The 14,566-nt window shown below is 41.3% G+C and overlaps 1 protein-coding gene across 3 annotated transcripts in view; it reads left to right on the top strand.

Moving 5' to 3' along the window:
- IL18R1 (interleukin 18 receptor 1) overlaps positions 1–14,566 on the top strand; it is a 42,833-nt gene that overhangs the window by 19,858 nt on the left and 8,409 nt on the right. Inside the window, exons 1-5 of one of the 3 annotated variants that reach the window (XM_074400582.1) lie at positions 71–2,137; positions 5,701–5,763; positions 8,948–9,062; positions 10,091–10,230; positions 13,682–13,843. In XM_074400582.1, the coding sequence (XP_074256683.1) occupies positions 2,056–2,137; positions 5,701–5,763; positions 8,948–9,062; positions 10,091–10,230; positions 13,682–13,843 (562 nt within the window). In that variant the 5' untranslated portion in view covers positions 71–2,055. Of the gene's footprint in view, positions 1–70; positions 2,138–5,700; positions 5,764–8,947; positions 9,063–10,090; positions 10,231–13,681; positions 13,844–14,566 lie in introns of those variants that run through there. The other 2 variants (XM_074400578.1, XM_010333640.3) reach the window with 2 other exon arrangements.

Here is a 14,566-nt window from a genome sequence, read left to right as displayed (position 1 = left end):
TGGGAAGAAGCAGATGTATTTTAGTAAAATGGAATTTTTTCATTCTTCAAAACTGCGTAGGAATTGAGAACCCACTTAGTTGGGGTTGTGACCACATCACTAGTTCAAATACAAGGGTCAAAATCTTCATTTTGGTGGACCTCTACTTGGCTGAAAAACAACCTCTTTTTAGGAAGGAAATGAAAATCTATATAAATAAACCACACATAAGTCAGTTCTTTCTCATATGATCTTTGAGTAAATTCTGGAATCTTTTGTTGTTAAATTTACATTTTCACTCCATGAATATTTATTGAAGACATCTGTAGTCAATAAACGGTACTTAGCACAGCGAGGCAGGGAAGCAAGGAAATATGAGATGTAGTGAGCACTGTACTATTCTCAAGGGATTTGATTATAATCAGGAGAGGCAATAAGCTGCATGAAGGTGCCACCGTATCAAACAGCATCACCTGTGAGGCTGCAAGAGTGCAGGGGGAAGTTGGAGGAAGGACAGATGCAGGAGACTCCATGTGACCTTGGTCTTGGAGGGGGAGCCTCATGAATGGGGGAAGACCTGCTGGGGAAAGGGCTGTTGGCTTAGAGAGTGTAAGGACCCAGGCTGTGTGTGGTGGAAGAACAGAATCCTGGGACATTAAAGGTATTTAATTAAACCTCACTCAGTGAAGATATTCATCATAAAGCACAGCCAATAATTGATCATCCAGTCCCTTCTTGGAAACTACCAAGGAAATGTCCAAATCACACAGCAGCTTAATCCACATTTTAGTATCTGACTGTCAAAGTCTTTTTTTTTTCTGTTGAGTCCATTTCCCTTCTTGTAGCTTCCAACCACTGATTTTCGTTTGCCTTCAAGAATTTCATAGATTAAGTCTGGTCCCTTCTTAAAATGACAGCTCCTTTGATGATTTGAAGACAATGGTTTATCCAGCCTAGACTTCCCCTGTCCATCATCATGAGGAACTAGAAACTGTAACACCTGTGTGGGTGGCTTGCTCAGCAAAATCTGTGGGCTCGCATTTGGTACAGCCTTTTCTCTAGCAGCATCTTTCCTCTTCACTACAACCGTGTAGTGATATACACCCACGTATTGCCAGGGTAACAAATTACCCCAAGTTTAGGGTCTTTTGGGGTAAAATCAAGGTTTTGGCAGGATTCACTACTTCCAGAGGCTCTAGGGGAAAATACATTTATTTGCCTTTGCCTTTTCCCGCTTCTAGAGACCTCCTACCATTCTTGGCTTGTGCCACTTCATTTCGGAGTCAAACACATTCGATTCCCTCAGCCCATCTCCTTTTTGACTCTGACCTTTCTGTCTTCCTGATTAGGACCTTGAGACTACATTGTGCGCACCTAGATAACTCAGGATGATCTCCCTGTCTCAAGATCTTTAATTTAATCACATCTAGAGGTTCCTTTTGCCGTGTAACATACCATATTCACAAGAACTCGGGAGTAGGATGTGGGAAACTTTGGGGTCTATTATTCTGCCTGCCACAGCCCAGAGTCTAGGAAATCCAAAACTGAAATTTTAAACTCAAAAACGTAAATTCCATGTATAATCATCTACCTTGGGCCGGGCCAGTGGCTCGTGCCTGTAATCCCAGCACTTTGGTAGGCTGAGGCAGGTGGATCACAAGATCAGGAGTTCAAGACCAGCCTGGCCAACATGGTGAAACCCTGTCTCTACTAAAAATACAAAAATTAGCCAGGCATGGTGGTAGATGCCTGTAATCTCAGCTACTCAGGAGGCTGAGGCAGAGAATTGCTAAAACCCAGGAGGCAGAGGTTTCAGTGAACCAAGATCACGCCACTGCATTTTAGCCTGGGTGACAGAGTGAGATTGAATCAAAAAAAAAAAAAAAAATCATCTACCCTATAATCACTAATTTTACTTTTTTACATGTATTTTTATTCTTACATAAATCTCTATTCCTTTGATTCTTTTAGAACCTACACCTTCTCTCCCACCATCTTTGCTTTCCACCCATCAGCAACTTTCCTTCCTTCTTTGACGAAGCCATAAGAGTATCCGTTATTAAAAGGATACTTGCTATGGGCCAGGGATTGTGCCAAGTACTTGAGTTGAATCGTCTCATATCATCCTCACAACAGTTCTGTGAGGCTGTGGCCTTGGGTGAGTTAATTTCCTTAGTTCCTCTCTGCCTCAGCTTCCTCATGATGAAATGGGACGGTAATGGTTCATCCCCTGTAGGACTAGTTGACGATGACTGAGTGAGTGAGTGTGTGTATAGCTCTAGGATGGCTTCAGGGAGAGGAAGAGCTCTGCTGTAATGACCATATCCCACTGCTGGGTTCCCATACCTCACCTGCAGCACAAGATATTCTACTTCCATAATTGTCCATCTTATTTTTCTTGTCTCCTTGGAGAATGTCAGCTGAATCTCTCAGGACTCCACTCAAATGACCCTCTCCTTCATGCACCCATAACCTCTTGTTTGTATTTCTGATTGCTGTCAGAGTTCCATTACATGTGTGTCTCAGTCAATAACTTGAAAAGTGTCTGGAAAGGTTTGCACTGAGTTCTGCTCCTCATCTTTGCATCTTGAATACCTATGACTGGCACTTGGCATGTAACAGGTGCTCATTACATGTCTGTTGTGTGCATTATTGAGAGAGCAACAACTCCTTCCATGCCACATACAACAAAAGGCCTAGACGCTTCACCATCTTAGCTATGTTTTTGGATTTGGTAAAGTTGCCATCAGTTTACAGAAATTAGAGCTTGTAGTTGGAGACGACCGTCAGGAGGTGTTCTGGCCTTTGTTGAGGACAGTGGGGCTGGGCTCCTGCCTTCTCCACGTTGTGTCTTTATTATGGTACACTTGCCATCACAGATGGAGATCTCTTACCTGCCACATGGTGACTGCTGTAGTGGTGGAAAGGTGTGATACCTCTCCTCCCCATCATAAGGGTCATGACAATGCTCCCATAAAAGAGACAGATTAAAAAGAAGCAAGCAAAACAAATTTATTTAATCAAACTTTTCTGTGACATGGAAGCCTTCAGAAATGAAGATCCCAGGGCTGGGTGCTGTGCTTCATGCCTGTATTCCTAGCACTTTGGGAGGCTGAGGTGGGTGGATCACCTGAGGCCAGGAGTTTGATACTAGCCTGGCCAACATGATGAAAACCCATCTCTACTAAAAATATAAAAATTAGCTTGGCGTGGTGGCAGAACCTATAATCCCAGCCTCTTGGGAGGCTGAGGCAGGGAGAATTGCTTGAATCCAGGAGAAGGAGGTCGCAGTGAGCTGATAGTATGCCAGCCTGGGTGACAGAGTGGGACTCAATCAAAAAAAAAAAAAAAAAGAAAGAAAGAAAAAAGAAAAGAAAGGAAGGAGCAAGGAAGGGAAGAAGGAAAGGAAGGAAGGAAGGAAGGGTAGAAGAAAGGAAGAAAGACTGGGGAAGACTTTCCCCAAGACTCAGGGAAAACCATTTTTTCTTTTTAAGTCCTTAGGCTCTAGAAGAATGGACAGCCACATAGAAATGTGATTGGGCAAAAGGGTATGACCTAATGCTAATAGACTCAGTGGGGAAACCCACCAAGACCTGTCTGCTCAGATTCTTTTTGGCCTCTCTGCTACCTTTCTTTTTTCCTGGGTAATAGACTGAGTGGCAAAACCCAGGAAGACCTGTCTGCTCTGATTCTTTTTGGCCTCTCTGTTATATTTCTTTTCCCCGGATAGAGGGCAGATGGTATTAAGACCTACTGTCAGACCAAAGAAGGTCAAAGAAATTTTTAGCCAGGTCCTGGACAGAAAGGCAGAAGATTAGAGTCATGCTTCTGGTTCTATGACTTATTTTGGGGAAAAGGATTCTAGTTTTTATGATCTGCTTTTGGGAAGAAGTCTGGTTTCTATGACTTGCTTTGGGGAGAATGGGGACACAAAGCAGGAGAAGGTCACAGAAATCTTGATTTTGAGGCTGCTTTGAGGACTTCCAATGTCCTTAAGTTTAAAGTACTCAACCTGCCAAAACACCATACTTTGGGCACTGTTATTGGAACCCAGGAGTACCATTGCCTTCAGCTCATGCTCGTGAATCACACTTACCCGAATTTCCACCGGACATCTGCCACTTTCCTGGTCTCATGCTCTGGCTGATCTGGTGGTGTCTCCTCTAACTGCTGACCACCTCTGTGCCATTTTGATTCTGATGCTAGTGTCCTATGTAGACCGGTCACGTCAAGGGGATGCACTAAGGTGCTGTCTTCCTTTTGTGACCTATGTGGGACTGCATTCTTCGCTTTACACCAGTTGTGCCAACTCAGGGCTGATCTGGATTTCCTGTGATATAATTTGAGTGTTAGTAGACAGCACCCTTTGCTTAAGATGTTCTTCACACTTCCCCTTCTCAAATCTTCCATGCAAGTTTCAGGGGGAAAAAATTGATCCAGAGAAAGGTAGTCAGTAGCAGTTTTCCCCTTTATACAGAAATTGCCTCCTGCATCTTTGTCTTTGAATTCAAGCCCATGTTGCTTCAGGCTGCCAGACCTGAGAGTTAGTTCTTTCCCTAGATACATCTCAGCTCCTCTTGCCTGTCTGCCAGAATTTCAGGCTTGCCCAGAGACTCTGAATCCTGGGGAACCCAGTCCAGACTCTAAACCTCAGGGTCAACTGTGCTGGTTTCATTCTCCTGTTCTTGCTCACATGTCTGCCCACTGCATCCTCAACTGCTCACTCCATGGCACTGCACTTTCTGAGAGGGCTCACGGAGGTGTGGAAGCTGCAGGAAAGCTTTTGAGTCCCACTATACTCCACTTGACCAGGCATTCTGCTTGCTGAGCACCCGCAAGTCCCAGAAGGGCTGCTCTGGACGCTGCTTGGAAATGCCCCCAAAGCACCGTGGTTACTAGAAGGGAACAGTTCTGGTCATGAGGAACATTACCAATGCAGATGTCAGGGTCAACAATAACTTAACCATGTACCAGTTTAAATTTATGACCACAGCTGCTCTTAGGGTTTGCAGTTGTCAGCTGCCTTAGACAAGAGCTTGCTGAGTGATGATTTACTTCCCAAGCCTCACCAGATGGGGACTGAGAAGACAGGATTTATGTGCAGTCCTTCCAGTCGAGGTCAGAAGCCACTCAGGAGCAAAAGTAGAACTTGGCCTATGGACTTAACCAACAGGGGCCAGGGCTGAGGTGAGGCCCCTGGGGCACAATATGGAAGGGACACTGCTCTTAGCATCCTGCCAGGGAACAGTGGACACCTAGAGGGATTTGCTTTTTTCACCCTGTCTTGGCCCCACGCCCTGTAAATCCATCACAGGCCAGCTGAGGAGGACAGATGGAGGGAATCACGACAGAGCAGAAAGGCTCTTCCCAGTGATTTTGCATGGTCCAAGTCCTGCATGTTTGATCGTCTGGAAGTCAGGCAGCAGTGGAGGGGCATCTTCCTCTGCCTTTTAGTTAAAGTGAGCAGAAGCTGCGGATTTGAATGAGAGGAAACCAGGTACAAGGTGCTTTAAGCATCTCTGTGAGCAGGGAGTTGATGGAAAATGAAACAACAAACAACATATCTGCAACCTTTAGTTAATGCAAATAGGACTCAAGTGAACACAAACTGCCGACTACTGGAATCTTTGTTACATGAAATGTGCAAATTCTAATAGATGCTTGTCTTAGAGAAGCTCAAGGCAACACTAATATATTTGTCTTTTCTTTTGTCACTTCTAGATAGCAGTTACATAGTTCCGGTTCTTCTTGGATCAAAGCTTAATCATGTTGCAGTGGAATTAGGTATATACTCCAACAGATGTATATTCTATATTTATGAGTAAGGGACATAATACAGTCTTCCAAGGGTAAATATGATTCATTATTGAATGGCCCCAGATACACATTTCATATTTAGTGAATAACATTACAAAACTAGAAAAAGGGTGGCATTTTTTGAATGTTGCCACTTTTAACCTGACTTAAAAGAGGAAACATTTTAAAGTTCAAGAGACAGTGGAACTGCCTGTGGTCTATAGACTGTTTTCACTGCCTGTGTGTGGCTTTTATTTAACTGTCTTCATGGTCATTTCTAAATATAAAAAATTAGGCTGGGCATGGTGGCTCACACTTGGAATCCCAGCACTTTGGGAGGCCAAGGTAGGCAGATCACTTGAAGTCAGAAATTCGAGATCTACCTGGCCAGCATGGCAAAACCCCATCTCTACTAAAAATACAAAAATTAGCCAGGCATGGTGGCACGTGCCTGTAGTCCCAGCTACTCAGGAGACAGAGGCAGGAGAATTGCTTGAACCTAGAAGGTAGTGGTTGTAATGAGCCAAGATCATACCACTGGACTCCAGCCTGGGAGACAGAGCAACACTCTGTCTCAAAAAAAAAAAAAAAAAAAAAAAAAAATCAATGAGAACATTTTGGAGAGATGATTCAAACTAACTTAGTGGTTTGAATGTTTGATTAATTGATTGACTTTGAATCAATTGACTGAATTGACTGTATGCATATTTAGGTTTTGTCTAGCTAGATCTTATGAATGGACATGTCCAATTGAGTAATTTCTTTCAAAAGAAGGAAAAAAGAAGGAAAGAAAGAAATTCACATATACTAAATATGCTAAGCCAGGTATCCTGCTAGGTCACTGAGATATGTTATTGAATTAAATCCTCCAAGCAACACTGAGGCATGTATTCTCATTTTATGAATTAAATAACTGAAGTGCAAAAAGGGTAAGCAACGTGTCCAAAGTCAAATCACTGAAAAGTGGCAGTCACTGTTGATTGCTTCCAAAGTCCACATCTTATAACCACAGTTGGAGCCACAGTGGTTTATATGACCGTAAGTGCCCAGTGCAGCTGGGGTCCTATGCCGTTTATACCTGAGGTTTACCTGTTCTATATTTTTATTTATTTCTTTGTCTTTGTTATTTTTACTTCTGCTCAGTGGGGCTTAACTTGTACCTTTTGTTCTAGTTTGTACACATGAAGAGTTAGATAATTAATTTTAATTTTCCTCTGGTAATATATACATTCAAACTCCAAGTTTCCCAGTAAGCACTGCTTTAGCTGTTTTTCATATTTTCATACTATTCAGTTTAAACCATTTCTTCAAATTTCCCTTGTAATTTGTTTTTCCACCAAAAAAATATTGTTGTTTTAAAATTTCCAAATATTTGGAAAACTTTCTAGTCATTGTCTCTTTTTGATGTCCTCTTTAGTTTCATTATAGTCCAAGATTATACACAGTGTCATTTCAACCTTTTGGAATTTGTAGTGACTTACTTAAGACCTACAATATGGTATATCTTGCTGAATGTTCCAAGGGCATTTGAAACAAAGGTAGAGTCTATAGGTTTTGGTTTTATTATTCTTTAAATGTCAATTTGGTTTGTTAATGGTGCTGTTCAAAAAATTTATATCCTTACCAATCTCTTACATGCTTGTTCTATCTGTTGCTGAGAGAGACATGTGAATATCTCCAACTATCAAGGTCAATTTGGCTCTATCTCCTTTTGTTCTGTAAATTTTTGTTTTATATATGTTGGAGCTATCTTATATGCATACACCGATTTATGCTTGTTGAATTGACACTTTTATCATTATGAAATATCTCTCTTTATCTATCATAATATTTCCTTTCTCAATGCATTGCTCTGTCATATGAAATAGCCACTAGTTTTCTTTTGCTTGGAATTGGCATATTTTTCTTTTCTTACATCCCTTTACTACTAACTTTTTTGTTCTATACATAAATGTCTCTCATAAACTGCATGTATTTGGATCTTTCTTGAAATCTGGTTAGCATGATGTTTAGTCCATCTGTATATTTAAAATTACTGTTATAGCTGGTATATCATATATCCATGATATAAAAATATTCATTTTATTCTGTTTAAAATAAATTACACTTTGTTGAAAATGATCTTATTTCCATCCACTTGTTCATCTCTTTCTCTATTTTCTTTCAAACAGTTATTTCGAGTTTTTATCTGCTAAATTCTGCATCTGTAGGTCTGCTTCTATTATCTATCTTTTCTATTGATTATTGTGCACATTTTCTGTCTCTTTGTGTGTCTCTTAACTTTTTATTGTTGATCTTTGTGTATGAAACAATTACAGTAAATACAGTTTGTGTTATTTTTTCTTACAAGTAGGTAGTATGAGAGTTTGAGTATCTCAGTTGACTCAGAACTGAGCTGGGGTGGCTGGGATGTAGGTACATTAGATCCAATCTGCCTTCATCTCTGATAGCTGTGGGGAGAGGGGTTGCTGCGGTCATGTGTTTGTTGCAGCCATTTTCTCTGATAAGACTTGCTTTCCTGATTACCATGAAACTGCAAGTGATATCATGCAGCCTATACAGCTTATTACACTGTCTGAGCACTTAGCAGTAATTCTGCAAGCCTGTGCAGCTTCTGAGAGCTTCACTGGATGTTCTTGTCTCTATGAGACTCTTTCTGTTTATTCCAAACCAAAGCAAATTCCTCCATGGAATGAAATGGCTACCTCTCTTAGCTCACCCTGGAAGGAATCCTTCCCTAGTACATTTTTAGTACAAAAATTTATCTTTATTTTCTCTGCACTTTGATGTCTTTAATGTTCATTTAATTTAACTTTTTTTTGGATTCATCCATTTGGTTTATCAAGAAGTCTCAGTGAGAGTATTGTCCTGATGCTACTACCTACTAAACTGTATACTGAAAAGAAAATACACTGATCACCTTAAGTTTTAATAGTCGATTTTAAAAAATGTTCAAAAAGAAGCCAAATCATATTTTGGTGATGGCTTGTAATTGCTACCTAATTCTTCTGCTTTATGTATTCTTTCAATTTAAAACAAGGCATATTTATTCTCTTTCTGGGATGCAGCATCATGATTTGCATTAGGTTAACATACATTGATCATATTGTTTTGAAACTTTTAAGAAACCTGAGTTTCTAAAATCAGAACTTTAGTTGCCAACTTTTACCAGGAAAAGATGTAAGCCTCAACTGCTCTGCTTTGCTGAATCAAAAGGATATACTTTATTGGATGTATGACAATGGATTGGATCTTAATGTACATGAAGAGAAAGAAATAAGAATTATGTATGTATATATAATATATATGTCATGATATATATCATATAACAATCATATTATATATAATATCATATTAAAAACACTGGGTGGCTGATGTATATTGGGCTAGTTTAAATTATAATTTTAATGTGCATATTTTATAATTATGATGGCCATACCCTAGGTGGTTGGATTAGGCAGAAATTTATTGCCAAGATCCAAGCTGGAAAAGAAGGTCCATAAGAAGGCCAGCGAGGGCACTTAGCATCACCTTATAAAGTTGCATTTGGTCAGTCAGGATCTGATGGAGATGGGGATTTTACCTACCTTCTTAGAAAAGGGCAGTTACCTAGGCCATGGTTTTTTTCTTTTTTGAAAAATTTTTTAAGTTGTTTATTTTTCTAATAGGCCAGAAAGGTTCCAAACTGTATGCATATTGATAATTAAATAGCCTATATTCTTGCATTAAGGAATGGTCAGACTTATAAAAAAAAAAACAGTTGAAACATATAGTCACTTAAGGCTTTCTGAATGACTTTGGCTCGTACTGTAATCATTCATTATTGTACTGATACACGACTCAGACTAAGTTGTCTAGCACCTTAGCTACACTTGTTGAGTTTTTTTTTCTGCTTTTTACACATTTTTTGGTACATTCTTTGTTACCATGCTGGCAGCTCTACATTCTTGCTGACACTTGTCTACAAGCTCTTTACATAAAGTCTGGCTAGTTGCCCAGGAGCAGGCATATGATCGTGCCCAATACATGTTGAATTCAGTTGAACATTGTGGATATCCTGCCAGCATATCTCATCATCAGCCAGGTATTTGACAGCACAGTGCCCAAATGGCCTCATGAGGGCTGTTTTTGTCAGTTCTGATGTCCCACGGATGAGGCAGGGTTTATTGTAGTCCACGCTTTAAAAGTACTGACCAAAAAGGGGGGAAATAACGCGGGCAACATTGTAGCTACCTTCGAGCATTTTAAACGTATGAATTCCCCTCTCATGGGCAAAGAACAAAGCCTACTGCTAAACTATTTTCTTTTCTTACAGGACTTCAGAAGGGAGATGGCATGCTTCAAAAGCATTGAGAATTGAAAATATTGCTGAACACAATCTAAATTTTGCATATAATTGCACTGTGACCAGCACAGGAGGCACGGACACCAAAAGCTTCATCTTGGTGAGAAACGGTGAGAAAGATTTATTTTTGGAAGTTCGAGGAATCTTAGCTCATTGCTGCTGAGAGAGCTCTCAAAGGTGATCACGTCCTCATTTTCCACATTAGAACCCAACTCCTGGGAGGGGAAATCAGCCACCTTGTGTCATAGGCATTCAGTGGCAGAGCTGGTGTTCAGCTCTGCGGAGCCCCTCTGTCTCATGACGCCAAGCAGAGATTGAAAACACAAACTCATTCACTTGCTCTCACAGTCATATTCCACCTTATGTGGAAATCAGGGGGCCCGAGCAGGACAGCAGTTGAAGCTTGGGCATGCAGATGCTGAAAGTGAGGTTCCTGGGGAGGCCATTAGGACAGCCCCTGCACCCAGCACTGCACCCAGAGGGAGTTTGCAGATCCGTGTGGGGTGAAGCCAGCATATGCTCTGTGTGACTGCTGCTCCAAGCAGCCTCAGCAGGGCACCAGGCTCAGGGGCTTTGTGTGTACACATTCATTCAACAAGGATTGACTGTGCCCCTATCCTGGGTCAGACTCTGGACTTGGCAAGCAGACCATCAATAGCCCCGATCTGTGGGCTATTGATTTCAGTGCCCAACTGATGGAGGGCCCCAGGATCGCCATCCCCTTCATCCAACAGAGTAACGCAGCCCAGGGCCTTCATCCCAGTAGCTGCTCAGAAATGGCTGTCACTGGAGCCAGAAAGCTGTGGTTTCCAGTTGTCACTACTCATTCACTGTTCATTCCCAGGCTCCACCATCAACTCCCTGGAAATGTAGGGAAAGGCAAGATCTGCAAGAGAGAGAGACAGGGAGAGAGACAGAGACTAACGCCTTCAGAGACACACACAGAGAGAGAAAGACAGACACAGAGAGAGCAGACAGAGATACATGAGACAGAGGGACAAACAGACAACTCTGAAGAGATGAAGACAGAAAGAGAGAGAGAGAGAGAGAGAGAGAGAGAGATGGAGACACAGAGAGACAGAGAAATAAGAGAGACAAGAAGAGACACATCTAGAGGAACAGAGAGAGAGGGAGATAGAAAGAGAAATGAAGAGATGCAGAGACAGAGAAATTAGAGTGAAACAGACAGAGTAATGGAGAGAGAGATACACAGCAGACACACACAGACATGCAGAGAGAGCCACACACACAGACTGGGCCTTGGTTTTGTGGCAAATGGAAGGAGTGGGATAGGAAGAGCACAAAGGCTGGAAAGCCCCTCCAGCTGGGCTATCCTGGTGCCCAGGGGCCGCCTTTCTACCACGTGCACTCATAACAACAGCTCACATTCCATAGATGGTCATGACATGACAGGATCTGGCGAAGCTCCCCCCATGATCTCATCCAGTCTTAACTACAGCTTTATAGAGGTGAAGAAACCTACCCAAGGTCACACGGCAGGTGAAGATATTGAAACTCTGAACTGGAATCTGTGTTCTTACCTTCCACAAGGCTTTTCGCAGATGGTGTTCCACCTCTGTGTGAATGCCTGCACTGTGGTCCACTCACTCTTGAGGGAGCGGGGCTCAAATCTTATTTTTGTTGGACCATTCCCTGGGCAGGCTTTCCTGGGGCCTGCTCACCACCAGCTGCCTCTCCCCTCTTAGAGCAGGGCAGGAGTGTCCTATTCCTGCCCTAGACACTTCTAACCTGTCAGTTCTCCTGCTTCTTCGGGCGGCTGGCGTCCTACGTCCTCACAAATGTAGGCTTAGGAATTGGAGCTCACAACCCACCATTACCCTGGAAGGAATTGCTTGTCAATGTGTGTGTGTGTGTGTGTGTCTGTGTAAAAGTGTGACACAGTTATAACTCTGCAGTCCTTGCAAAGGTACAGGAGCTCCAGACCCTGGCTCTGTCAAGAGCTCACTTATTAAGCAACATTAGCAGCTTACCAGAATCCATAGTGGAAAGACATGGAAAGATAATTTCTGAACATTGTACCAAGATGGCAAAAGTTTTAAGCGCGTTTATACTTACTGACCTAGAGATGCCCCCACCATTACAATGCATTTTAAAAAAAGAATTAGAAATACGGATAAAGGTATATGCATTTTTGTATATATATATACATATATACATGCACACATGTATATATATACACATGCAAATGTATATGCATATACATGCATGCATATACATTTATATAAATACACATGTATACATTTATATTAGACATATAAAATGGACTGCAACTTTATGTATACTTACTACAAATTCCAATCAATCTAAATTTTAGGATATTATGAATTATAATTTTAATGTCCTATGGAAATGCTCATAATATTCAGAAGTAAGCTGGGAACGGTGGCTCACGCCTGTAATCCCAGCACTTTGGGAGGCTGAGGCGGGTGGATCACGAGGTCAAGAGATCGAGACCATCCTGGTCAACATAGTGAAACCCTGTCTCTACTAAAAATACAAAAAAATTAGCTGGGCATGGTGGCGCGTGCCTGTAATCCCAGCTACTCAGGAGGCTGAGGCAGGAGAATTGCCTGAACCCAGGAGGCGGAGGTTGTGGTGAGCCGAGATCGTGCCATTGCACTCCAGCCTGGGTAACAAGAGCGAAACTCTGTCTCAAAAAAGGAAAAAAAAAAAAATTCAGAAATAATGAGTGATTACCGTATGATCTCAATTAAGTAAAAACTTTAAGAGACAAAAAGAAAACCCAGAAGGAAATATTCCATCATGTTGACACAGCCTTCATCACATTGTGAACGGTTGTTAAAAATTACTTTATTTTTTTTATTCATCTGTGTTATCTTATATTGTCCATAATGAGCATAAATGGAATCAATCTAAAAAATGTAACTTTTTTTTCCAAGTGGCACTTTTATACAAAGAACTTGCTAAAATTCCAAGAGTTGTGTGCTGTATTAACTACTTTTTGTGTAATATTTCATTTAATCTTCCCCAAAGGAGCGGCCTTAGAAGTGAAGCAGGAACTGTTAGTATATTCATTTTATAGATGAAGGTACTAAGGTTTAGGGGCATCCATGATTTTTCCTACAATACAAAATAATTGATGGAGCCCAGCTACAAACCCAGACAAATGTCAATCCAGTACTCTCTCTCTCTTCTCTCAAAACCATTCACCTCTATTTATGTTCTCAACCCACTTGCTAAGATTTCTGTGAATCCCTATGTATTTCAGCTTAGTATCTCTTCACCTGAGAAATCTGATTTCCACTGGTACAGGTAGAATACAATACTGCATAATGTTTTCACTTCAGGTCTCTAAATATCCTTGTACACATTTTTATTTTTTAAAAACTTGAGTAGAATTATTACTACTCCAGACTAAAGGCAGAAATGTGGAGTTGCTCAGCGGAATGTGTCAGCACTTGGCTAGGCAATTACTGCATTAAAGCTAACAGTAAAAATGGACAAGCACGTGATTGATGATGGGCGACACTGGTAAGATTTCTTGATTATTTTCTTTTCCTTTTTCTTCTTCTTTTCTAGCAGACATGGCTGATATCCCAGGCCACATCTTTACAAGAGGAATGATCATAGCTGTTTTGACCTTGGTGGCAGTAGTGTGCCTAGTGACGGTGTGTGTCATTTATAGAGTTGACTTGGTTCTATTTTATAGACATTTAATGAGAAGAGATGAAACATTAACAGGTAACACATGTAATTCTGGGATTTCTTATCTTACATTCTCAGTAAGAAATCAAATAAATGGACATTAATCTTCATCTTCTTGCTATGCTGTCATAGAATTAATCTGTGGGAGAGGTTTTCTCTGGGAAATATTGCTCTGTGCCATCCATAATGAATGTTGTTTGTGTCATCTTTTTTTGTGCTTACTTATGTGTTGCCCAAAATTGTCCTGATTGTCTCGTATAATGTATGTCATAGCCTCCTAAATGTCCTAGGAGATGCTTGAGCCCAGAAAGTATATATCTGAATGTCCCTGTGCACGGATCACCTCAGTACCTTTATAATATTCAATAAAGTTGCTTTTTTTTTTTTTTTTTTTTTTTTGAGACGGAGTTTCGCTCTTGTTACCCAGGCTGGAGTGCAATGGCGCGATCTCGGCTCACTGCAACCTCCGCCTCCTGGGCTCAGGCAATTCTCCTGCCTCAGCCTCCTAAGTAGCTGGGATTATAGGCATGCGCCACCACGCCCAGCTAGTTTTTTGTATTTTTAGTAGAGACGGGGTTTAACCATGTTGACTAGGATGGTCTCGATCTCTCGACCTCGTGATCCACCTGCCTCGGCCTCCCAAAGTGCTGGGATTACAGGCTTGAGCCACCGCGCCTGGACTAAAGTTGCTTTAAGTTGGATTGAATTGTCCTATCGCTCATTATTTCAACCTAGCAAAGGAAGCTTACATAATGAATG

Source organism: Saimiri boliviensis, chromosome 1 (genome assembly GCF_048565385.1).
Source record: "Saimiri boliviensis isolate mSaiBol1 chromosome 1, mSaiBol1.pri, whole genome shotgun sequence".
In the NCBI taxonomy this organism is placed as follows: domain Eukaryota; kingdom Metazoa; phylum Chordata; class Mammalia; order Primates; family Cebidae; genus Saimiri; species Saimiri boliviensis.
The sequence above is the reverse complement of the archived record's forward strand: the minus strand, read 5'-3'. Positions and strand labels throughout refer to the sequence as shown.